The sequence below is a fragment of the Acanthochromis polyacanthus genome, chromosome 17 (genome assembly GCF_021347895.1).
Source record: "Acanthochromis polyacanthus isolate Apoly-LR-REF ecotype Palm Island chromosome 17, KAUST_Apoly_ChrSc, whole genome shotgun sequence".
Classification (NCBI taxonomy): Eukaryota; Metazoa; Chordata; class Actinopteri; family Pomacentridae; genus Acanthochromis; species Acanthochromis polyacanthus.
The window spans coordinates 37856744-37884365 of record NC_067129.1 but is presented as its reverse complement, the minus strand read 5'-3'; the positions used below and the strand labels follow the sequence as shown (position 1 = coordinate 37884365).

The window sequence follows — 27622 nt, the reverse complement described above, 5'->3', positions numbered from 1 at the left end:
GATTTTAGTGGCTCTACAGGGTACAAGAGTAAAGTTATTGAATAAATGTGCAGTGTCTCTTTTCGCTGTTGCAGCGGTTTTGCTATTTGCAGACGGTCCCTGTTCACTCGTTGCACCGCCGGCTGCTCATAGACGCCAATGTTATTTCTGTAGCTTGAAATACAGCGACTTTTGATAAAATTGGCCTTGTAGCACATTGTCTACCTTACAACGATTTGAAAGAGGCATCGTTCATGTTTTGACAACATATATCTCATGAGTTATTGATGCCGGAAGTCCGAATCTGTGAATATCTTTCCAACTTTACCGAACTCCGCCAGATTCATTCTAAACTAAACTAATGCACGTGCCTGAGTTTGCAAAGAACTAAAACTGGACTTAATTTACAGCAATTTAGGCTGTACAATGGGCTGATTCATACGCCAATTGCCACGATTCATAATCTCAAATTATGTTTGTTTTGTTATTACGCCTCCTTAGCCTCCTCATTAGCCTCCTTGCATTAGAAGGCTAATGTGTCACCGGCCCGGCTCGTTAGCGTGCAAGCTAAGCAGTACCGTCTTTCGTCCATAAACTGTATATCAATTAAAACAGTACAGTTTCATGAAATAAATAAATTACAAGAAGTTGGATGTGTTATTTACTTGACCTGTGAGGCGTCACCTGCCCCGGTAGGTCCACCCGGCGTCTACTCTTTATAAATGGCGCATGCGCGTTTGGAGCAATCTGTGTTCGATTACCTTCCCCTGTGACCTATGTGACGTCATTCCAGTATTTTTCTACTCGTACCCATAAACTTGAATTCGTCCTCACAGGGAAGACTTCGTAGTCGTAGAAATTAGAGTTGCACTCACAACTTTTAGGTTCATACTCGTAAAAACAATCCTAACCCTTAATTTATCAAACTCATGCATATGACAGCAGAATTTTGTGTACACATTTTTTATTAACATACAAACGTTTGACATTACGAATACGAATGGTTAGAATTGTGGATGAATACTTTTGACAGTAATCTTACTCCATACAAAACGATGTGAAACTACAGGCGTTGCTTCTCCATCTCCTCTGCATCAACCTTGCGCTCTCATGTCCTAGCCAGAGGAAAACCCCAGCAGCACATCCGGTGGAGTGACGCGTCAAAATAAGAGCGGTAATTTCACAATAAAACTCTATATTAAAATGCAGTGAAACGCGCCTGAAAGGCAGAACAATTTATTTTCCAAAGTTACAGGGAGCCACAACAGAGGGCTGAAAGAGCCGCATGCGGCCACGGGTTGCCGACCCCTGATTTAGACCTTGGAGAATGGGAATAATATCAGTTTGCATACGTTTGATGAAAAAGGCCAAATTTGAAGAGGTCTATTGCAGGGGTCGGCAACCCGCGGCTCCGGAGCCGCATGCGGCTCTTTCAGCCCTCTGTTGTGGCTCCCTGTAACTTTGGAAAATACATTGTTCTGCCTTTCAGGCGCGTTTCAATGCATTTTAATATAGAGAATTGTATTGTGAAATTACCGCTCTTACTTTGACGTGTCACTCCACCGGATATGCTGTGCCTGTGACATGAGAGCGCAAAGCTGATGCAGAGAGACAACACGGAGCTTCCGATTCCCACACGTTTCATGCCTTTTTTAAAATTTTACTCCTTGATAAGCAACGCCTGTAGTTTCACATCGTTTTGTACTCAAGAATGGCAAGCCTGTATATTAAAGCTCCACTCCAAGAAAGACACGTCTTTGAGTCAAAAGTACTCATGATAGGGTAATACACGTTACTCGCAAGAACACGGCTGGATGTCATATCCAGGCAGCAGGTCAGAGAGTCAGAGGAGTGTCGTCTTGGAAAAATAGGGCAGCGACTTGCCGGAGAAAAGTTATTAGCTTAAGATAAATAGATATAGATTTTACAAGTTAAATAGACATTCGCAAAATATTGATTTCCAGCTAACATTATGCAACATATGAGGTCCAGGAGCAAAAATGACATTAACCAAGTAAGATAAATATTAGTGGAAGGACACAATTAAAAAATGAATCTATCTAATTAGAGGCTTTCTAATTAAGTAATCATGACTGATTAACAAGGGCATAGAGGTAAAAAAAAAAACAAAAAAACAACAAACCGATAGATGCAGCGTTGTCTTCATTTTAAATGCCAAAAGGATTTTGCGGCTCCCAGTGGTTTCTTTTCTGTGGGAAACGGGTCGAAATGGCTCTTTGAGTGTTAAAGGTTGCCGACCCCTGGTCTATTGAATGATGTTGTTTCATATAAGCCTGATTTCCTGACGTCTTACAGTATTCCTCATCTGCGCTGCTGCATGTCTTCTGTTAACATGCAGTAGTGGGTCCACTATGTGACTCAGCACTGCATGCTAATGCAGAATGAGGTAATGTTGTCTCTAAGCAACACTGTTGTCCTCACTACCAGCAATGAAACAAGACCTGAGTTGCAATTCGCGGTCCCCAATCATTAGTGTAGGGCAGTCAAAATGTGATGTGGCAATCACACAGAAGTGATGACTATGGTAAAATAAACTGTGAAGAGGTCATGTAAGTGAGGAATAAATAGGTGTAACACAATCCCCGATGTTACCAATGGGCTGTACTTTCAACCAGAAACAGTATTTTTGTACAATGACCCAAAGTGATTTATTCTCTGCACATGTTAGAACTCAATTCTTTCTGGTCAGCAGTATTCATAAATTAAAACTGCAAACAACGTTTAACGGGTCCTCGCTCACCCATGCATTAAGAGACGTGACGCAAGTTGAGGTGTGGTGTACATTGGGGTGTGACACAAAAGTGAAGTTGTCGATACGTAGCTGACCAATTTCAGGGATTATTTCACAAACTTTGGAGATATGGTATGTGCTAACACAGAGCATTTTCACAGTTATAGTGTGCTTTATACGGAGGCAAAATGGCAGACAAGTCTTACAGAAATGCTAAAGTTGAAATTGGTGTTTTAAAAAAAGAGGGCAAAATATAGTTAAACCACTTAAAGAGACTGAAACATACTGGCAGCAAATGCAGTAAGACTAAAACATAATTGGAGTGGAGTCAGTTTAAATAGGCTGAAACATACTGCTAGCCAATAAAAAAAAAGAATAAAACATACCAGGAAGCAGTTTGTCAAGGTTGAAACACCCTGCCAATACAGAGAGGCAGAAAAAACTGAATGCCAGTGTAAAGAGGATGAAAGAATAATGGACAGAAATATGGACAACCGACTAATAGTACATCAAAGTGTAAAACATGTAATTTCGTCTTCAGGTGGCACTATGAGTGTGAGTGGATATTATGATATGGATGTCATATTAGCAGGACTGTGATCAGTCATGTAAAGTTTGAGTCAGATTGCATCATGTAGAAGGGATTTACACAGCGTTTCTTGCTTCGTAGCGTGTCATCAAAGTTTAGTGGACCGCCATGGCCTTATCCTTTGACTTGTGCATACAATTTTCACAAATTTTCTGCCTTAAGGCAAGTTGTATATATTGTGCACTTTTGAGGTCTTTTGGAGTTACCCTCTATGAGGAGATAACCACTGAAAATGACCAAAATCACGAAAAATATCAAAGCTAATCCAAGATGGTGGACTTCCTGTTGGGTTTAGAGGTTTGGTCCCTTTGACTTTTTTGTTCGCCCTGATGTGTTTACATATATGTACCAAATTTTGTAGGCATAGGTGAAACATGTTGCGGGTGTTATTTGTTAAAATTACTGTAGGGGGCGCTATGATACATGCAGTGGCAAGATGCATAGAGTGTCCTTCCTTTAGCCAATTGTGATGTGTGTGTGGAAATTTTGGTGAATTTCTGAGTATTCCTAATGTGTAAAAAAATATTTACTGTTTCATGGCGAAGAATCAAATTTCCAGGGGCGCCTATGGCTACACCATCAGACTTTTGCAGAACATTTTGATAACTTTTCATCACTATGTACTGGTGTATGCAGTCCCTAATAAAAGTCTTATCACTTATCCAAGTTGTAGGAACAACAAATTACAACTTGACTTGCAGATGATCAATTGGAATTAGAAATGGCTCCTATGAATGGCAAAGCCCTTTAGATCATATTTATGATACCAAAATAAAGTTTTGTATCATTCATTGAGTTTTATCATTTAATTAGGACAGAAAGATCAGCTTTTGCTTGGACAAGTCTTGTCGCATTCAAAATAATTTAGAAATTGTACATATACTTTATTTTGAGTACACAAATGTGTTCCAAAAACATCAGAACATAAAGTCATGTTGCCTTGCGAAAAAGAATTAATATCGTGTATGACTCCCATGAGCTTGGAGGACTGCATTAATATGTCTCACCAATGACTCAAACACAACTTGTTTTGTTGTTGTCTTTTGTTTAATGCTGGTTTCTGAGCACTAATTTGACCATGGAGACCACCGCATGAGAGAATTGAACAAACTGTCCTTGTAGATACAAGGATTTCTGGTGACCAGTTCATGTGTAGCTCTGATGCAGTTGAAAAGGGGCTGGCCCTGGACTGTCGAAGCAACAAACGGTCGTCTCTAACAGTTATCTCACAGGGTCTGCCTGACCTGGGCTTTTTATGAACATCACCAGTTTCTTCAAATCTTTTTCTTATCCTCTCCACTTGACGTTTGGATACATTAAAGATGTCTGCCACCTCAGCAGCAGACTTGATCTTCAGCCTCTTGATGATCAACACTTTGGTCTGTGGTTGAATCTTTGGCATGTTGTCAGAGGTCAGGTTGCACTTCATAGAAGGGTCTGGTGTGCTCGGGTTCTTTTTATACACACCTGGTAATGTGTTAATTGCAGTATTTGTCACAAGTGAAGCTCTAATCTGTGATTGGTTGAATCATTTTAAAGACAGGACAAGACTTTTGGCCTTGTAAACAGATGTTATGGGCTGTACCAAGCTGTGAACATCAGGACACTTTTTGATGGTTTCATTTTGCACCCAGCTATTAATGTGAAAGCCGTTGACATTAAAATTAACCTTTTTTTTGTAACAACTGATTGATTAGAAATAAAGTTATATACCATTTTAAGTTACTATGTCCTTATGCGACAAGACTATTATCAGGTACACTGGCCAAATATGAGGTCTCTTAGAGTTGCCCCCTAGGAGGAGTTCATTCTTGGTTAGGGTTAGTCTTGGTGCATCTGCAAATTTTCATGCGAATTTGAGCATGTTTAGGACCTCAAACGTGTTTAAGAAGTCGGAAGAAAAATAAAATTGCATTACAATAGGGTCTTCGTATTAATCGGTGCTCGAACCCTAAATATCTTGCTGTTTACTTTTTCATTCCCTTGAAAAAGCAGCTATAGTAAACACTAAAAAATATTGACCAGAGTGGTAAGTGTGATGCCAATCCCTTTGAAACTGTTTAAAAGCTTCAGTTTTTATACAGATTGGAACATGGTTCAGAAATTGGCAAATGTAACCATTCGTCTCTTCCACTTGGTTGATTTTTAAAAATAATGCCCTACCTCAGAATAAAATGAAAAATCTCCAATTACCTTAATGTGGGGGCTTATTACAGCCAAAATCATGGCTTGGCCATAACTGTAATAAAATGGGTACAATTAAGAATGTTAATGGACAGTTTAGGATACCTCACTGTGCCATCAGCATTGGTACAAACAGTCTCCCTCCCAGTCCTACCTCTTGTCTCCCTGCTCATTCAGGCTCACCAACAAACCCTCTGAACTCACAAAGATTCTTCTGTAAAACTATCTGCTAGTTGGAGAGCTATGCAAGCACAATGTTTTTTATGTCCTCCTTTTCTCATATCTTCAGTGTCATTCGGATGATGGAAGCATGAACTGTCTGACTTATGTTGACCGCTGGGTATTGCTTAAAAAATGTAAATACTAGTCCAAATATGGTATTTCCAGTTTCAGTATTGATGCCAGCTTAGTCTGGCTTTCCCCGATGTAGACTTCAGGTTTATGAGTACCATTTCCTCTCTTCTTTTACTATCTGGTTGTAATTGATTTGAAAATCCTTGCCACTACAGGAAACGGCATCACCTGCAAGCTGAAAATGACAGCCTTTGCAGAGAATGTGGCTTGTACAATAAGGCTGGACTTGTTGGTTCTTCTGGTCAGTTAGCCATTTTAATGACAATTCTTGTCTCCCTTCTTGTGGATGCTCCACTAAAACAATTTCCCCATCACTATTTTGCACAGTGCCATTGCTGCATCGTGGACTGAGACAATTGTAATCGTTTTTTAAAAATGCAAGCAAGCCAGAGTGTTTCCTTCTGTTGCAGAATGGTACTAAAGTGCATCCATATCATTCTCCAGTGCTGACATAACCCTCAGTTCTAGCTATTCTTCGCTTTAAGGAACATCACAGGTTGATGCATGTTTCTTTTCAAATACATCAGTGTTTATTTTTTTTATTACCATTTGGTCCAGACAGGGGAAAAAAATTCAGTTTTTTTTTTTTTTTTTTAACAGTCTTTCATTGTGTTGTTTGTAATCATGTGACTTACAGACGGTGTTACTGTATCTAGTAAAATTTCTTGCCATATACATTGTTATAAGATGATGAATCCCACTGACTTGGTTGATCGTTTGACTTTTCAATCTGGTGTCATCATCATGTCCAAAGTTTAGTTCATCAGATACTTTGATTTATGACTAAATACCTGCAATAGTAATGAGGTTGTCACCAGCTTTATCTATAATTTGTGTTTAATACTACTTAACAAATGTTAGCATATTGGGTTGCTAAAGTAAGATGGTCAGGATACTATACACAAACATGCCAGTACTGACTTTAAGCATATTGGCATGCTTACATTAGGCTTAAACAAAAAGTACCGCTGTGCCTAAGTACAGAGTCACAGAGCTACCATGGTAACTGTACAGTCTTGTTAACCAGAGTTTTGTATGGGGATCTTCAATAGGTAGCACTAGCTTGGACAACACTGAGAGCACAGCTTTAAAATAGACTAATGGATGTCAAGATTAGACTTGCAGTAGACACAATAAAGCTGAGTAAACAGGTGTTGTTGTAATGATTTTAATGCTCAGCAGACTTAAACAGTCATGTTTTGGGTCTCTGCAGGTGCCGTTCCCAGTTCTTCAGGGGGAAGGGGTGGAATATCTTGGCCGTGCTGATGAAGCCATCATTGCCATTTCTAACTACAGGCTCCACATCAAGTTCAAGGACTCTGTCATCAACGTGAGTGCACGTCTGAGATGATAAACATACTGAACAGCCACAATGGCGCAAATGTCTTCGTGATCACTACTGTTGCCATGTCATGCCACTACAAAAACCAATAGCAGGAGAGAAAAGGATAAAGTGTTTACTTTGGATACACATGGGCTTTTTCCTTTTTCCCCATATAAATTTTATAAACACATAATTGTGCAAACACGACAAATAAACCTACAAGTATTTTCATAGGTTAAAGCAGTTTTAGTTGTATTCCAGCATAGTTGACTTGAAGTTTGAGAATGTTGGTACCAGGACTGTGCCATGGGGGTAGCGGGCTATCTGATCCTCGGACAGGAGAGGTTTAATGGGACGTCCAGGCTCCAAAAGCTCGGCCCCCACTGGCACTAATGTCCACCAGCCTGCTTTTGCTGACGTCAGTTCTTGCTCAAACACAAACAGTCCAATTGTTTGCATTCACTGGCAGTGAAAATTGTACGTTTTCCCAAATCCCTGTCATCTTTTCCAAAAGGATTTGACGTCTGGAAATGATCAGGTTGTTTAGGAAAGAAAGAAATGAGGTGAGGGCTGAGACATCACTGAGACATTTGTGTTGTCTTTTCACCTTGACTTACTTTAGCAGAGGACAGTGAGATGAATGCACTGAGTTTGAGTATCACCAATTAGCAGTCCCTATAGAGGTCATTTCCTCCTAGGCAGACTCCTGCCTTGACCCTAGCAAAAGAGGTAAACTGTACAAATGCCAACAAGCCACAACCTCTCACCCAGACCTCCCTTCACAGCTCACCCTCCTACTTCTAAGCTGCTTTCTTGCCCTTTGCTCCTGTCTGTTTGTTTTTCTCTCCATGATTTCCATTTGGCTTGGTCATGTGCTGCAAGTAGTTCACTGCGTGATCCACTCAGTTATGTTTCATCTTACAGCCTCTTTGGTGTTTTCTTTCCTTTAACTCTTCATTTCCCTTTGTCTCCTGAAGTTTTTTAGTTTAATTGTTTTTTTTTCCCCCCATTTCCTCCTGTCTTGTGTCTTCCCTCCTCCTTCTCTCTCTGTTTGTGTTCCATGGTGTCACTGTGTTATAGACCTACCCAGGTGTGGACAATGAGATATCTGTGAGTATCATAATATAAAACACCATCCCCTGCCACAGTCTAGATGACTTAGTCATTCTAATTTACATTCAGCTGAGTGGTAATGCTGGATTTATAATATTCTCTGAAAGCACCCTGCTAAATAATTGTGATGCAGGACTGACCATGAAATAAACAAGCACTATTTCTACCATGATTCAAAGTAGTTGGTCATACAAGGTGCACACAGTGCTGTTGCATAAGGATTTGTCCAAAAATGAAGTTGCGTAGATGACTTGTAAATATTGCCGGTGACCTCATTAACCCTTCAGTCTACAGTACTACTTATAGCTTTAAAGGCAATCAAGACATCAGGTGTATCGCTGCTGGCTGGTATCAGAGAAAGTCAGAAACAGACAAAGTCTTCCTCTGTTTCACAGTGAGACTGTGCTTTGTGTGCCTAGCCTGGGTTCAGTCTGTACTATACAAGAGGGTGGGAACTTCTCTACAGATGTGCTGTCTGCTCCGACAGTGGACCATCATTCTGATTGCACGTGCTCTCTGTCTCACCCTACAGGTGCCTCTCAGGCTGATAGAAAGCGTGGAGTGCAGAGACATGTTCCAGCTGCACATCATCTGCAAAGACTCTAAAGTTGTCAGGTAAGAAGAGTAACACACACACACACAGATTAACTCTGCAGAGTGATTGAGACGGCTGTTGATAACCGGAGTAAATGCAGCACAGCACTTTGGTGGTCATTTGTATTAATAATGCAATAGTTCAATTCTGTCGAGCCTTTAGGAAGCAATTTTGGTCACACATTGCCCTGCTTGACCACTAATCAATGTTTCTACGTGTACAAATAGCTGTTACAATACTTAACTTTAGTAATAAAATTATGTTAACATTGATATTTTTATTGCTCTCCTTCTGAATTATTTTTTGACGCTAGCAAATATGGAGATTGTGTCTTTAATATTCACAGTTCAACAGGGTTATTCCAGCTGGTGTAAAGTGAGCTTTGGAGTGAAAATACATTATTCTGGGGCTTGGGAAGGGAGCAAGAGTTGTCATTGATAATGACTTTGGAAACTCATTGTTAGACACATGTGACATTAAGTTGCATGTGTCTATGATGAAACTTTTTCTTTTGGTATGACTATATGTTGACATGACAACAAACTTCATGACCAGCTTTTACATCATTTGAACATCAATCCATTTGATTGATCAAACAATCAATAGATATTAACTTAATGCTCAAATGGACTTTTTGTATGCTTTAAAATTTTTCAGTTTATAATACAATAAATTACACTATTATTAATAATAAAAGAATGGGGGAAAAAATCAAATTCATGACCATGTAAATTGTCATTAGTTCTAGCCGTAATGGGCAATTCATCAAAATGTCAATATTTCACAGAAACAAGCAGAAGACAGTGACACAAGCTATTTCTTTCTTTACTTTTATAAATTTGGGGATTTTGTTGCTGAATATTATAAATGCAACACAGAAATCTTATTTTGTATTGTCAATTACATGAATGAGGCATTTTCCTCCAGTAAGTACTGCCGTCTTTCTAACCTAAACACCACATAAAATAAAATGAAAGTAAGAGGTTGTACCTCAGGCTTCTGCTGAAAGACTGTTTTGCAGAATTGATCTGTAGCTGCTTTTATTAGTGATGTCAATAATTTGATGTGACTGTTACATTGTCATTTGCCCAGGACAAACAGATGGAGAATATTTAGATGATATTTACAGAGTTTCAAAGGAAAAATGGGCAAGGTCTGCTTTTATTTTCAGCAGCCTGAAATTCTTATCTCTATCTGATCATGAACATCTGTGTAGTTCAGAACCAGTGGAGCCTTCAGATGCTCTGTAACATATCTGCCAGAGGCATCTTGGTTCCTCATCATGAAGCAGCCACATTTATACCACTGCTTCTACATGCTGGAAAGTCACTGAACATCTGATGAGTTTTTTTTCTTGATTTTCTCTTAGTTCACAATGCATAAAGCTGTAAGGAGATATTTTCTTGTGAAGTTTTCTCATCTTCGTACTGGGGCTCCACAGATGCCACTTTGCAACGTTCAAGCAGTGCCAGGAGTGGGTTAAACGTCTGAACCGGGCCGCCGCCCACCCGTCCCGGCTGGAGGACCTGTTCGCCCTGGCATATCATGCTTGGTGTCTGGGAGGCAGCGCTGATGATGAAGACCAGCACGTTCATCTCTGTCGCCCAGGTTCACATACACAACAACTCTACACTAAAGTTTAAGAACAACTTTGGAATTTCTTTTTTTTTCATTGTATGTCCTGTGTGTGTGTAGGTGATCATGTGTGTCAGAGAATGGAAATGGAGGTCAAGAGGATGGGCTTCGACACACAGAACGTCTGGAGAGTGTCTGACATTAACTGCAACTACAGGTATGTCACAGATACTTTTTCATAAATAACGTGGCTCTGTTGACCTCACAGATAACCATACTGTATGTAGTACTAGTAGTATATGAGACGGCTGTGAATGGTGAGTAGCAGTGTTTGAAAGAACTTTCCCGAGTTGTGACAGAGAGGAGGGCTGGAATCGGGCAGGACTAGAAACACTGTCACCACAATGTCGCCAGTCTGAACAGATTGTGTGAGGAACAGTTTGTGTGTTTTGGCACCTCTCAGCACTGACTGTCAAAACTCGGGTGCAGTTACTTCTTGGTTGGCAACACTGAAGTTAAATGTAGATTTCAAAAGTACACTTTCAAGGTAGCTCTAAAAGACTTGTAGCTTGCTGGATGAGGATGGCAGCTGTAGTTGGATCAGATTAGTGAGGCAAGCCTCTTCAGGGGGCCGCTCATACAACCCCTGGCAAAAATTATGGAATCACCAGTCAGTTGTTTAATTTGTAGAAAAAAAGCAGATCAGACATGTCACAAAACTAAAATCATTTAAAATGGGAACTTTCTGGCTTTAAGAACCTCTAAGAAATCAAGAAATAAATTGTGGTAGTCAAAAACAATTGCTTTTTTAGATCAAGCAGAGGGAAAAATTATGGAATCACTCAATTCTAGGGAAAAAATGATGGAATCACCCTGTAAATTTCCATTTCCAAAACTACCACCTGCATCAGATTAAATCTGCAAATTAGACTGTGGTTAAATAGGAGTGCTCAGATCTTGGAGAGTAGTTTCACCAAGTGGATTGACATGAATCATACCACAATTTTTTCAGTTGAAACAGTTAAAACAAAGGACAGGATTATCTGACTTATCAGAAGGTAAATCATCACGGAATGTTGCAAAAGATGTTGATTGTTCACAGTCAGCTGTGTCTGAAATCTGGACCAAGTACAAACAACATGAGAAGGCTGTAAAAGGCAAGCATACTGGTAAACCAAGGAAGGCATCAAATCATCAAGACAGAAAACCTAAAGCAATATGTCTTGAAAACAGAAAATGCACAGCAAAACAAATGAGGAACAAATGGGCGGAAACCGAACTGTAAGAAACCACCTAAAGGAAATGGGATTTACATACAGAAAAGCTTAAAGAAAGCCATCATTAACACCTAAACAGAAAAAACAAGGTTCCAGTGGGCTAAGGAAAAGCAATCATAGACTATAGATGACTGGAAGTCATATTCAGTGATGAATCGCGAATCTGCATTGGGCGAGGTAATGATGCTGGAACTTTTGTTTAGTGCTGTTCCAATGAGATTTATGAAGACGACTGCCTGAAGAAATCATGCAAATTTTCAGAGTCATCGATGATATAGGGATGCATGTCAGGTAAAGGCACTGGGGAGATGGCTGCCATTACATCTTCAATAAATGCACAAGTTCACGTTGACATTTTGGACACTTTTCTTATTCCATCAATTGAAAGGATGTTTGGGTCAGATGACATAATTTTTCAAAAATGATAATGCATCTTGCCATAGAACAAGAACTGTGAAAGCTTTCCTTGACGAAAGACACATAAGGTCAATGTCATGGCCTGCAAATAGTCCGGATCACAATCCAATTGAAAATTTGTGGTGGTAATTGAAGAAAATGGTACATGGCAAGGCTCCAACCTGCAAAGCTGATCTGGCAACAGAAATCGGAGAAAGTTGGAGCCAGATTGATAAAGCGTACTGTTTGTCACTCGTGAAGTCCATGCCTCAGACTGCAAGCTGTTAGAAAAGCCAGAGGTGGTGCAACAAAGTACTAGTGGTGTGTTGTAGTGTTTTTTTTGTTTTGTTTTTCATGATTCCTTAATTCTTTCCCTCTGTTTGATCTAAAAAAAGCAATTATTGACTACCACATTTTTTTTTTCTTGATTTCTTTGTTTCTTAAAGCCAGAAAGTTGCCATTTTAAATGACTTTAATATTGTGGCATGTCTGTGATCTGCTTTTTTTTTTCTACAACATTAAACAACTTAATGAACATCCTCCAAGACTGGTGATTCAACAATTTTTGCCAGGGGTTGTAGACAGAGAGGTGAATAAAAGATACTCCAATGTCATAGGCAACATTAGCAAATTTGCACTAAAATTCACACTACAACTCAGTCATATCTTAGTCAAATCTGAACACACTTCAATCTGTTGGTATTGAAATTTTTCATATTTTGTTTCTAATTTTACTGTCCTAGTAAAGTGGCAGGGTTCCGACGCTTCCTGGAAAACCTGGAAAATGATTGACCAATTTTCCAGTCATGGAAAACGTATGGAAAATGGGGGGGGGGGGGGAGGTTAGATGTCCTGAAAATGGTGAACTTATCCTGGAAAAATATTTATCCTCCCTCTGTCAATGCAAGCGGGTTAAAAGTTATGCGCATGTGTGTCTGTCACCTTATCTTCTGGGCAACATTAAGACAGCACTTCTCTGCTTCTAGCCAGTGCAGCGGTCCACGTGATGCTACCAGCCAATCAAATTTGCATTTCTGCTTTGAGCAGTTCTGCAATCCAGTTCTTCCAATTGATTTTGTCACTACATTTAGCGACATTTCAGACCCCGTTAAGGACTTATTGCCTAGAGACAAAAGTAGTGACTAAGTTGAAAACTGTCGCTGGTGTTGGTCCACGAATGTGAGGGTTTTCTCTCTCGTGGGTGGCCACAGGCTCCTCTCTGTCCTCCGTTGAGTGATGTGCAGAGGAGAGTTCTAGTGGGCATGTCAGTTACTGAGTTGACTGTGCACTGGGAGATGCAACACATCTCTGATTTCAGCACAGTGGGAGCTTAACAGGTAATCTTAATGGGCCACGTTTCACTCAGTATTTCACACTTGTTTTATTGTCTGACAACAACAAGTGAATGAAAACAATATTAGGATTTCTGTTATGTGCACAGATAGATGGAGAGAAATTAGATTAACAACTTTCCATGTCGATTTAATCTCGTTAATTTCCAATAAAAGTAATTGTCAACAGAGTGAGATGCGCACAGAGACCACAGGAAAGAGGGGCACCCTTACAATGAGAAGACTGGAACTTTGACATGTTCATTTGAACCACTAGCATGGGCATAGACACAGGGGGGATGTGGGTGTTGTGACACCCACACTTTTACTTAAACATCATTTCATCCCCCTCACTACAGAGGTGCGTGGTGATGTCCGCATAAGCTACATCTTGCCAAAACAGTTGAGGTGAAGCTGAGCGCCTCATGTCTGGAATCAAACTTTCGATGATGCCGGTCAACACGGATACATAAAGTCTCTGTAGTGGACTGTCTGTCTCCATATGATGGTGACATCACTCACTACACCTCCTATGTCTCAGTGGGTGGCAGAGTTGCAGACACAGGAATGTGAATTTAGTGTGCACACGCTAATAAGCAAACGTATCCAATTACTACAGAGTAAACCATCAACATGTTGGTCTACAACACTACACAGAATGCCAGAGGGCAAAGGTTCTCAATAAATGACGTTATAAACATTGGAACTAGTGGACCAGATGAACCTGAGGGTGAATTGTCCTGGCTCCTGTTTGCATGACATTGTGCACAGTTTTTTCCTCACTGAGCCAAACTTTACCCTCTTAAACCCTGATCAGCAAATGAAGCTACATTTGGGCATATTCTGGATATGGCATATTTAGGGCTATCTTTTGGAACACTAGGGGACATATTTTGGCATATTTTCTGATCATATCAGGTATATACTGACATACTGAGAGCACATTTTGGTATTTTTTAGATTCATTTTGGAATTTCCTGGGCATGTTAAGATACATTTTGTCATATTAATGGCACATTTTGGCTTCGTGCTGTCATTTTCTGGGCACATTTTGTTACAGTTGGAGCACATTGTGGCCTATTTGTCCATATTTTTGCATTAAATTCTCCAGTAGACCAGCGGAGCCATATTAGGCTCTATATGGGCTTAAGAGGTTGAGGAAAAACACATTGTCTTAATGTAATTTACACACATATACACATTTTGTGGCCAAAGAAGCATTGCATGCAATCCAAATGGAATACAAATACATAAATAGGGAAATTGTGTGTCATTTGATTCAAACTGGTTTAATACTAAAGCGGTGGTGGGGGCAGCAGCACCAGGGTGTGGGCAGGGTGGTATCTTAGAACACCTTCAGTTTTAGAATTGCTGCTTCATCCCTGACCACTGGCATTTCTATGGAGGTATTTCAGGTGCAAAATGTTTGAGCACCTGTAACATTGAATTTGTAGTTGTGTACATTGAATTTGTATGTGTATCAGCAAATCTGAATTCCCACACTATGAGTTGTGTACTTGTAAAATAATTTCTTGTGTGTCGATTTTTTTTTTTTCTTCCCACAAATACAACACAAAAATACACATTCACAAAATCACATTTACAGGTGCACAAATCACATTTACAGGTGCACAAATCCTTTTCTACAAGTCACATATTTCAACACTGACACGCTCACATTTTGCACCTATTGTTGCAGCTCACTAAGTGCAAAACATACTTGTGCACCTGTATTGTGCGAAGTGAAGTTGAAGTGAGAATTTGAATATGTGCAAATCTGAATGTGAACTTGTGCAATAAGTATGTGAAATAATTTACCATGAAAATAGCTGTGTCCTCTAACACACAAACACAAATTGCTACTTACAACCACTCGAATCCTCCCCACGAGTCACACATTCTGTTTTCTACAGGTGCAAATCAGAAATCGTACTTTCGGTCCCGCTGAGATATTTGGTGCAAAACTACAAAACGATCCGATCTGTGTATAAATTCTATGCTCTGAGATTGACAGGCTTTTCGGCCAGTCAGAGAGACGCTTTGCCCGCCCAGCCAATCAGAGTTTTATTCCGTCCGAGGTCGCTTTACTGACTTCCGGGTGTGGAATTTCACGGCTGGTCTGCTCTAATCTCTATAATGCGCATTTCCCAATGACTCAAATAACTTATCCATTCCTCTTAGTATATTGAAATCAAAGCCTACACCAGGGGTCGGCAAGTAGATGTGGCTTCGGGCCAAAATGTTTGTAAACAATCGAACAGCGGGCCAACCTGCGGTGGGGTTGCGCTCCGATTCCGCGAGCGGGTGGGGGTGGGTTGGGGTACCGCGAGCAGCAGAGCTTCTACAGCTGATCGCCGCTGCTTGGGACACACGTCTCAATTCTGATCAGATGTATTAAAAATGACTCCCGAGACGCACACGTTTTGCACACACTGTTGCTCAGTGAAATCTGGCTACAACCGTGTCCGACCAGTAGCGCAAACACGGAAATGACCGGCAGCAGCCAACCACGCGAGTTTCGTGTTGTGGTGACGGACTGGCTTGGCTCTGTGCCAAATCAAATTTTCAAAATCATCTGGCGGGCCAAATATTATTCCTGACGGGCAAGTTTTGGCCCGCGGACCACCAGTTGCCGACCACTGGCCTCCACTCTCTCCATCGTGAAATTCCACACCCGGAAGTCGGTAAAGCGACCTCGGACGGAATAAAACTCTGATTGGCTGGGCGGGCAAAGCGTCTCTCTGACTGGCCGAAAAGCCTGTCAATCTCAGAGCATAGAATTTATACACAGATTGGATCGTTTTGTAGTTTTGCACCAAATGTCGCAGCGGGACTGGAAGTACGATTTCTGATTTGCACCTGTAGATTTCTGATTTGCACCTGTAGAAAACAGAGAATGTGTGACTCGTGGGGAGGATTCGAGTGGTTGTAAGTAGCAATTTGTGTTTGTGTGTTAGAGGACACAGCTATTTTCATGGTAAATTATTTCACATACTTATTGCACAAGTTCACATTCAGATTTGCACATATTCAAATTCTCACTTCAACTTCACACAATACAGGTGCACAAGTATGTTTTGCACTTAGTGTGCTGCAACAATAGGTGCAAAATGTGAGCGTGTCAGTGTTGAAATATGAGACTTGTAGAAAAGGATTTGTGCACCTGTAATTACGATTTTGTGAATGTGTATTTTTGTGTTGCATTTGTGGGAAGAAAAAAAATCGACACACAAGAAATTATTTTACAAGTACACAACTCATAGTGTGGGAATTCAGATTTGCTGATACACATACAAATTCAATGTACACAACTACAAATTCAATGTTACAGGTGCTCAAACATTTTGCACCTGAAATACCTCCATACATTTCTTATTTCCACTGCTGTTAGCATAAATGAATGTGATTTAACATACAGTGCCTTGTGAAAGTATTCGGCCCCCTTGAATTTTTCAACCTTTCACCACATTTCAGGCTTCAAACATAAAGATATAAAATTTTAATTTTTTGTCAAGAATCAACAAGTGGGACACAATCGTGAAGTGGAACGAAATTTATTGGATATTTTAAACTTGTTTTTAACAAATAAAAACCTGAAAAGTGGGATGTGCAATATTATTCGGCCCCCTTGCATTAGTACTTTGTAGCGCCACCTTTTGCTGCAATTACAACTGTAAGTCGCTTGGGGTATGTCTCTATCAGTTTTGCACATCAAGAGACTGAAATGCTTGCCCATTCTTCCTTGCAAAACAGCTCGAGCTCAGTGAGGTTGGATGGAGAGCGTTTGTGAACAGCAGTCTTCAGCTCTGCCCACAGATTCTCGATTGGATTCAGGTCTGGACTTTGACTTGGCCATTCTAACACCTGGATACGTTTATTTGTGAACCATTCCATTGTAGATTTGGCTTTATGTTTTGGATCATTGTCCTGTTGGAAGATAAATCTCCGTCCCAGTCTCAGGTCTTTTGTCTGATCAGTCTTCTCCTTGTTGGAGGTGAAAGTTTAGAGGGACGGCCGGGTCTTGGTAGATTTGCAGTGGTCTGATACTCCTTCCATTTCAATATGATTGCTTGCACAGTGCTCCTTGAGATGTTTAAAGCTTGGGAAATCTTTTTGCATCCAAATCCGGCTTTAAACTTCTCCACAACAGTATCTCGGACCTGCCTGGTGTGTTCCTTGGTCTTCATGATGCTCTCTGCACTTTAAACAGAACCCTGAGACTATCACAGAGCAGGTGCATTTATACGGAGACTTGATTACACACAGGAGGATTCTATTTATCATCATCAGTCATTTAGGACAACATTGGATCATTCAGAGATCCTCACTGAACTTCTGGAGTGAGTTAGCTGCACTGAAAGTAAAGGAGCCGAATAATATTGCACACCCCACTTTTCAGTTTTTTATTTGTTAAAGTATAAAATATCCAATAAATTTCATTCCACTTCACGATTGTGTCCCACTTGTTGATTCTTGACAAAAAATTAAAATTTTATATCTTTGTTTGAAGCCTGAAATGTGGCGAAAGGTTGAAACGTTCAAGGGGGCCGAATACTTTCACAAGGCACTGTAGCTAAATTCGCATTATAGCTATCAATCAGTTAATTTGACTTTATTTTGTGACTTTTAAACAAATCAAATGCAATTCAACAGTCTTGACAGATTAACCAACAAAAATGGGCAGATTTGCTTGGGTGTTTTGGCAGTGATTTTGATTTTAGTTATGAGAAATGCAGGTGCCAGATGTGTTAAAAAAATCTGAGTTGTGCAGTAAACTGACGTGAAACAAAGGAAATTGTTTTTCGGTAATTTATACAAAAAATAAATATTTGTCGATGAATTGCACCAGAGAAAGCTGAGTTGGGAATTACCCAAGTAAATGCTGTAACTCCAGTTTGTCATACTAGTGAAGTGCTACGCTGTAATCTGTGGGTGTGTTTGCATTATTCTATGATACATTTGTCATAATTATTTTTCATAGATAAATTCTAGCCATTGACTGCACATCAAATGTCTGAGTAATAAATATAGAAACAATCTGGGTAAATTCAAGTTACAACTGTAGAAAGAAACAAACACTTCCAAAGAATGAGGGGAACGGGAATGTTTTAGTGTATGACGTGATAATGTGTGTATGTACTGACTGAAAATGTCGTGGAAAAGTCCTGGAAAATAATTTTAGGGAAACTGGGAAATTTGAGTGGGGATCCACAGGTCAGTACTTCATCACCTTTTTGTTGTCTAATCCTTTAGTTTAACGGTAGTCTGACCAATTCTAAGCATAAACTAGACGACCCCCAGGAGAGGGCAGAACCACGCCCTCTGCTGGCAACAACCCTGTCCTTCCTATACAACTGATGCAATATGTATCAATTTTGATCATCGTACGTATCTCCCTCTCTACTTGATCTGCTGACCTGTAACTCCACAACTGAGCAGGGGACCTTAGACTGATCTTCAGTGCCAAGTTTGATTATCCTGACTTCAGCGGTTGCAGAGATATCGGACCGGACATAGCCACATACATACATACATACATACATACTTACCCAGCCAGATACCGCACCGAATGCAATAACCCTGCCGACGTACCCGTCGGGCGTGGTTAACAAATCATCAAAACAGTGGGATCAAAGGAGTTTGGAGCCCGTGACGAGACCTTTCACTCTTTGTGTTCCTCGAGCAATTCTTGAACAGTTATTTATTTGAACAAGGCACCTTGTGCTGGAGGAGGCCACTGGCAGTGGGGAGGGCTGTTGGCACAGTGGGTGTACGTGATCTGCAACAATGTTTATGTGGATGGTACGTGTCAAAGTAACATGCACAGGAATGCCAGAACACAAAGTTTCCCATCAGAACATTGTATTGTAACAGCATGAGCTACATCATTCACTTCACTGTCAGTGGTTTTAATGTTGAGGCTGATGGTTGTATACCGAGTAGTTGTGTGTGTACCTGTATATCATTGTCTCCTCGGCTGTCCGGGCAAACAAAACATTACAAAAAAGGTCAGTCTGCTCGGAGGGCCCAGAAGAACACATCCTACTGAGGCAGACAGACACGCAGGACAACTGGCTAATTAAACAAGCCACAGACTGCTGAGGTCCATGACTCAGCACAGGATTTCACTTTCTCTCGCACTCGCACACGCACACGCACACATGCACAAAATCTGTATCCCTACCTCCTTGGAGCAAGTGAAAAAAAATTTATGAAAGTATTGTGGGAGAGAAAGAGGAGACCATGGACAGATGGAGGGAGGCAGTAGCACTTTGTAATTTCTTCTCTGCAAGAGTTGAGAGTGGGGCTGCCACCTAAAAATCGATGCTTCGAAGCATCAATCGGAGATCCCTGATTTGACTCGCAGAATCTGAGTTGAGCATTAATTTATCAACATGACAACATGCTCTGCTTTAGAGGGTAACTGATGGTCGAAGCTGAACCGTGAAGTGGAGTGACAATCTTGTAACTGGCTGTGCCTTTCCCTTTAAGGAAAATGCCCTTGTGGGTAATCGGTGTGTGACATAGGTTCATTGCTGTGGGAAGTGACCAACTTTGGTGTGTAAGAAGTACTGTTGCCATCACATAGCTACAGCCACTGTGAAGTGGATGCTGACAGAGGGGATTAAGTTACTGCAGTCTACAATAAAGTGTTGAGATAGACTTGATTTCAGTACAACAATCAAAACCTTGTGCACTGTGTTCGCTGCTCTAAAAGAAAGCAAAATAAACCTTGGTTTCACTATGTCTCTCCCAGCAAGGCATATGTGGGTGAAAGAAATGAACAGATATTTAGATCATCATAGTGAATGGCTGAATCAATTTCAAGTGGCAAAATTGTGATTGTGATTTAGCCCCAGCTAAGAGTTATTGATGCTGCAGTGACCCTGACAACTCAAAAATTTTGGAGATTGTGTTTGCGGCAGCTTTAACCTGTTTCACCTTGTTTCATTATTGAAATACATTAAAAGTACATCATAAACTACTTTTTGTTTTTCTCAAATAACTTCTTATCTCCTGTTCTTCCTCCAGGTTGTGCTCCAGCTACCCTCAGAAACTTCTGGTTCCAATATGGATCACTGACAAGGAGCTGGAGAGTGTGGCTTCCTTCAGGTCCTGGAAGAGGATCCCGGTGGTGGTCTACAGGTAGATTTACTGATATGTGTACAGTACCATCCAAATGCGTGGACACACCTTCGAATTCAATAGTTTTTATTAGGGTTTTAGCACCGAATGGTGCGAAGACCCTATTGGAATGCAAATATTATTTTTCTCCCGGAACAATAAATTTGCACACACATCGGAACTGGCGAAAAATGTGATATTTTAGGGGAATTACACATATATGTGGCAAAATGGCTCCATAGCACCTTTTGTTCTGCAAAAGTCAGTGTTTTCAGTGGCAACCTCTGGAAGTTTGATCCTTTGCCATGAAACATCAAATGCTGTGTAAATGCCCTGAACATGCACCAATCTGCCTCAGACTTTACATGTTTGATCAGAATCCTCCCCTGATGACATCCATATGACAAAATCCATTCAGTCATAGCGCCATCTACTGGCAACTGGATTTTTTTTCTTTACACTTTGATGTACTATTGTTAGCCTGTGGCCCATATTCACCTGAAATGTGGTGACATAACCCTTAAGACAATGATGATGATTCATGGAAAAAATGGTGACTTGTCATCAAACGGCACGTCTGAGGCGGCGCAGTGAATTTCAGTGTGTCGCCATTAGTGATCGACCGATATGGGTTTTTCAGGGCCGATACCGATTATTTGTAGTTAGAGGAGGCTGATAACTGATATTTGGAGCGGATATTCATTTGCAGTAGAAGTGTAAAAATTGGCATAAAAAATTTGAATAATGCCAACACCGAACTTCGTTTAAATGCCTAAGGCATGTTTATTTAATCAAACAAATAGAAAACAGCTCCAGAAGTGCATGGATTTCCTAGACTCAGGAGCATCTCTTATAAAGTTGAATAAAAGGTTAAATAAATAGCTCCCTGAAATTTTTCCAGATTAAGTAAAATGTAAATATAACTATACTGACTTTGTTTTAAGTCATCATGCTTAATTTATTACAGCATTTGGGAAGCCTTAAGTTGATTTCATTATTAAATTTTATATTTTACCGTGTGATAGCAGGGACCCTGTCATTCAAAACTATGTTGCATTATTAATTATTATGACAAAAGCTACATAAAAAAAGTATAATAGTTGCTATGAGTGCCATTAAATTCCTGACAGAACGCAGCCTTTAGAGCTTTAATGAGCCCACACAGTATTGAAAATGTTCCACCATTTTGTTCAGATAAATCACTTCTGAATTTTACTCTTATCTTCACATTAATTTTCAGATCATAGGACCAGAAAGTTGACAGCAACGTTAGTAGTCGTGAGTTGTAGAGTTTTTCATGTGACTTGAACAAAAACGCACACTATTCTCCACATTGCATACATTTTCCCCATTGCTAATACATAGTCTGCAGAGCGTTTAGAGCCAGACTGATGAATAATGGTATGATAAAAACTAATCAGCCTCCACCTTAGCGTGCTCCCTAAAACAAGTGAACGGAGTTTCATACGCGCTCTCTCTGAATCACACACATGCTTTTCTGTCACGGACATGTCAGGAGGTAATACAAGTTAGCAGAGCTGCCACTAATGTTTACTCCGCTTTTACATTATTCTGCTGCTCACTGTAACGTCAGTAGTAGTTGTGAGATGTAGAGCACTGGGATGTTTATTACAGTTTCGGAAGAGTTATCTGCATTTATCTTCGACACATGTTTTCTCTCCGGAACTTCTCACATGAGAAAACTCTCCCTCTCCTCACACTCACACACAGACACACACCGCGGAGTCCGTGGTGTGTGTGTGTGTATGTGTGTGTGAGGACGGCTTCTGCCTCAAAGGCTCTGCCTCTAAACCAATCGGAGGGTGTGGGGTGGGTAGTGCTGGAGACAGAAGGCAGGAGAGAGCGAGAGAGAAGCACGGCTGCATCTGAGCCGAAATAACCCAGTTTTAAATTGATTTCTTGATATCGGATTAAAAAAAGGCAGATGCCGATAATCATCAATTTTTAAATATCGCGACCGATAATCGGTTGACTACTAAAGTCTTTATATCTCAGCTGTACATGATCCAATCTGTCCAAAACTTCACATGGTGGGACTAGGCTTGTCATGATACTAGAATTTCAACTTCGATACCGATGCCCAGTTCAGTATCGATACTCGATACCATTTCGATACCACACGGAACAAATTAAAGCACAGGCTTTTGTACTTTGCTGTAAAACCATTTTTTTATTGGGAAAAACTTCTGTATCATTAATACAATATTTTTTAAAGATGTATGAGGTAGTGCAAAACAAAATAGTACGTCAGTTTTTAACCTCAACGACATTGACTACCCTCTTTAAGTTGTCTGAGCTAGTGCCCACAGACATGCAACCATTAACACATTTTAAGTTGTCTGGCTGGGGTAGTGCAAAACATAGGAAATACAACCACCTTACTGTACCCTACCATGTTTTCAAGTTCTGAGGTAGTGCAAAAGAACAAAACAAAATAACAATGTTATCAATCTGTAAGCTGTCTGCTCAGAGCTAGTGCAAAGAAATAACCATACTGTGCAACAACAATGGCACCTGATTTTCAAGTTGTCTAAGGTAGTGAAAAAATAACACCCACACTTACAGTAACATCAATTGACAATCTGTAAGTATTTTGAGTATCTAGACCTTTTTACATGTTTATGCATTAAGGCAAGCCAACAAGTCACAGATAACAATAATACTACTTCTAATAAAAAATAATATAGCTAAAATATTTTCAGTTCTTGGCTATCCCATTCCCTAGAAAGAACAGTAGCAACTAATTAACATCCAAAACTTTGTAAAACAGTATTCGTGTACCAGCTACACCTTTTCAAAAAGCCTGACACTGCAAAGTGCAGAGAAAAATATTAGAACATACATAAGGCAACGAAGGGCACACTTTGTGTGGTCACTCAGAATGCTCTGTCTAAAAGCTGTATGACCTCATACATAAAGCTGCTGTATGAGCTCTGTATATCCCAGGACTCAGTTATAAACTGTAAAGTTACTGCCATGTATGAAGTCGGTGCTCCGCTGGTCCAAAGGTCTGTTGTGCATGAAAAGTATGGTTTCTCTGAAAGCTGATCCATGAGTTGTTTTGTTGCATTGTATAATGCAGGCATTTCAGTGCTCATGAAATGATTACGTGAGGGAAGGTCATACCTAGGATTTAGCTGTTTAAGAAGTTGTTTGAACCCAGATTTCTCTACTGTGTAAATGGGGACCATATCCATGCACAAATACTCTGTCACAGCCCTGTTTATTTTCTTTGCTTCTCGTGACTTTGGATCATAATGTCCTTGCTGGTCAAACACTGCTGTTAGCGAAGGCTGTTGGTGTTTTGGTGTCGCTGCAGCCGGTTGACTCTCTCCACTCTCAGCGTCACTCTGGAGCTATAAGAGAAACATCACACTTACCAGACGCAAATACGTTTATATCTCGTTAAATTAAAGCAGTCAATTAGGATTACTCTGGCTGCGGGCATGCCTGCTAATGTTGGCAAAAAGCCCCATGTAACGTTATGTTTTGGACTAGCACTAGCTAGCTAGCTTAGCCAGCTAATGCCCTGGCAACATTACGTTGCTGTTCAGGATGTAAATACGACTCAGTTCAATCATGATCAAACAGGAGCTTACCTCACGAAATTCCTTAAATAGACTGGGATGTCGGTCTTTAAGGTGCTTGGACAAGTTTGACGTGTTCCTGCTCTTGGTCGGCACAACTCGGTAGCAGTGTTTGCATATCGGTTTGTCTATATCCTTTGCCTTTCCGCGTTCATCTGCTTCGTAGGCAAAATACCTCCAAACAGGACTTCTACTCTTTTCCCTGTCGACCAGGACTGGCCGTGGAGGCTCTGCTGCGGCACTTGCCATGGTTATATTTCTTCATTCTATCGTGTTTTGCCGGTAGTAGGGAGACATTAACAAGCCTGGACATGCGGTGAGTTCGGGGGGGGGGGGGGTGGACTGTAGTGGGAGCAGCAGACCATAGGAGCAGAGTATCGATACTATGTCAAGCTAGTATCGTATCCGTTTACAGTGTTTAGGATCGAGTAAGTACCGAAGTATCGATATTTTTAACAAGCCTAGTTGGGACACCAGTCCTGGTCTGAAGACACCCACAGTCATAAATTTAGTCATAGCGCCACTTATTGGTAACAGTAAATTTCGGCATCACATTTTGCATGTATCGTGGCCCTAAACTTTGTATCATTCTGGAAATTGGTCAGCTGGGTCTTCACCGCTTACCATAATAATGTCAGTGTGAAACATTTGACTTTTTGTACAACACTGTTGTGCAATCTGTCTTAAACTTTACATGTTTGATCAGAATCCTGCCTTGATCACATCCAGTTGCCAAAATGATTTCACAGCATATGCCATAGCGCCCCCTGCAGTATTTTTAACAAGTGGCCCCCACAGCAAGTTTCACCTCCATCTATGAAATTTGATAGACATATGTAGCGTGACAGGCCAAACAAAAACGTCTCTTGGAGCCATATCCGCTATGCAACAGGAAGTCTCCCATCTTGGATTAATTGTCCGACTTTTGGTGATTTTGGTCATTTTCAAGTTTTAACTCCTAGGGGATATTGCCAACTGACCTCAAATTTGGACAGTATATAAAAAGGCCTTAATGGTGAAAAGTTTTCAAATTCCTTTGCATCAGTCAAAGGGCGTGGCAATGGCAGCCACCTGAGCTTAGATGCTTTGCCATGAAAGATGAAATGTTGTGTAAATCCCATCTACATGCTGCAATCTGCCTGAAACTTTACATGTTTGATCACACTCCTGCCCTGATCTCATCCATATGCCAAAATACATTCACAGCATGTGCCAGAGTGCCAGCTGCAGCATTTTCAGAAATGGCCCCCGCAACAAGTTTAACCTACTTCTACAAGATTTGGTATGCATGACACATTGCATAAAAATAAAAAAGTCTCTTGGACACATACTCTAAACCCAACAGGAAGTCTGCCATTTTGTAGTAGGTTTAACAGTCAGAGTGCCATCTGTTGGAGAGGAAATTATGTTATACAGTTTGATGAACTATTATTAACCAGTTGCCCATATTCATGTTCATTATTCTGTCATCCTCTTTACACTGGCTTCCAGTATTTTCTGTGTTTCAAATTTGACAAACTGGTTCCTGGTATGTTTTATCCTCTTTCTATTGGCTAACAGTATGTTGCAGCCTATTTAAACTTACTCCAAGTATGTTTTATTCCTATTATATTGACTCCCAGTATGTTTCAATCTCTTTACACTGACTTCAGTATATTTTATCCTCCTTTTTAAACACCAATTTGAGCTTCAGGACTTTTCTCAGACTTGTCTGTCATTTTGCCTCTGTACAAAACACACTGTAACTGCTTTTTAAATGAAAAAAATAATGTAAGGACTAAATGCGTTATTGATATAAGTCAACCAATCTGTTGGTATGAATATGCAAATTAGCCAGTTTAAAGATATGAATATGAATAATACAAGTGCACTAAGGTCACAAGTGACTAGTTATTGACCAAAAGTGGCCATAATATGAATCCCATGCCCTGAGAAATTAGATTAATTGGCAAAAAATAATTTATCTATTTAATTATGCAGACTATGCTAATTATCTCATTAAATATGCAAGATACAGTTTCGCCCCAAGGCTCATTGGATTCTATGGGAAAAATCACATAAGAACCCACCAAGAAACTTTTGACACCCCCCTTCATAAATTCTTTATAGGATCTGCCCTGTCTAACACATCTCAACATCAACGGTTCAGAGGAGACTGGGAGAATCAGGCCTTTGTGGTGGAATTGCAGCAAAAAAGCCACTACTGAGGATGAACAAGAAAAAGAAGAGATTTGGTTGGACCAAGAAACACAAGGAATGAACATTAGACTTGTGGAAATCTGTGCATTGGTCTGATGAGTCCAAGTTTGAGTTCTTTGGTTCCACCCGCCGTGTGTTTGTGAGACCAGAGAAGGTGAGCGGATGGTCTCTACATGCATGGGTTCCACCGTGAAGCATGGAGGAGAAGGTGTGATAGTGTGGGGATGTTTTGCTGGTGACTCTTTGGGATTTATTCAACATTCAAGAAGACACACTGAACGACCATGACTACCACAGCGTTCTGCCGTGCCATGACATCCATCCAGTTTGGACTTACTGGGACCATCATTTGTTTTTCAAGAAGACAATGACCCCAAACACACCTCCAGACTGTAAGGGCTAAGATGATCTGGCTTTCACAGTCATCTGACCTAAACCCAATCGAGATGGCTTGGGATAAAATGGACAGCAGAATGAAGGAAAAGCAGCCAGCACCTCTGGGAACTCCTTCAAAACTGTTCAAAAATTATACCAGGTGACTACCTCATGAAGATGACTGAGAGAATGCCAAGAGTGAGCAAAGCTCTCATCAAACCAAAGAGGGCTACTTAAGAGAATTTAAAATATAAAATGTATTCTGACTTGTTCAGCACTTTTTTCTTTACAACATAATTCCATATGTGCTGTTTTGAAATTTTGATGTCTTCAGTATTAATCTATAATGTAGAAAATAATTTAAATAAATAAAAAACATTGAATGAGAAGGTATGTCCAAGCTTTTGACTGGCACTGTATGCGTTTGTCCCAGCTTGCACAACACCACGTTTCAGTTTAATTCTTCAGTCTGGTTTGTGTTTAATCTTTGACATTTTTACCTTTAATTTCAGACATCTGAAAAATGGGGCAGTGATCGCCCGTTGCAGCCAACCTGAGATCAGCTGGTGGGGCTGGAGGAACACAGATGACGAATATCTGGTGACATCCATCGCTAAGGCCTGTCACATGGACACTGGAGCCAAGTCTGCATCAGCCTGCCGACAGCACAGCGAAGCTCCCGACTCTTCCGACAGTGATTTTGGTAAATCTGTTTCTGGATTTTATGTATCCAGATTCACACGTGCACTGCTACAGCACTGAAAGTCTCAAATACTTTTCAAACTAAGGCTAGTGGTTTGTGGCTCACCAGGAAGAATATAAATTCCATTACATGCCTAATTCATT

General features: G+C 40.4%; 1 protein-coding gene across 2 annotated transcripts in view; it reads left to right on the top strand.

The window, feature by feature from the left end:
* The window catches only part of mtmr4 (myotubularin related protein 4), a 62763-nt gene that overhangs the window by 15820 nt on the left and 19321 nt on the right, over positions 1–27622 (top strand). The window contains exons 3-9 of one of the 2 annotated variants that reach the window (XM_022208649.2): positions 7072–7188; positions 8263–8292; positions 8828–8910; positions 10332–10498; positions 10586–10682; positions 20502–20615; positions 27289–27479. In XM_022208649.2, coding sequence (XP_022064341.1) covers positions 7072–7188; positions 8263–8292; positions 8828–8910; positions 10332–10498; positions 10586–10682; positions 20502–20615; positions 27289–27479 — 799 coding nt within the window. The remainder of the gene's footprint in view (positions 1–7071; positions 7189–8262; positions 8293–8827; positions 8911–10331; positions 10499–10585; positions 10683–20501; positions 20616–27288; positions 27480–27622) is intronic. The other variant, XM_022208650.2, reaches the window with a different exon arrangement.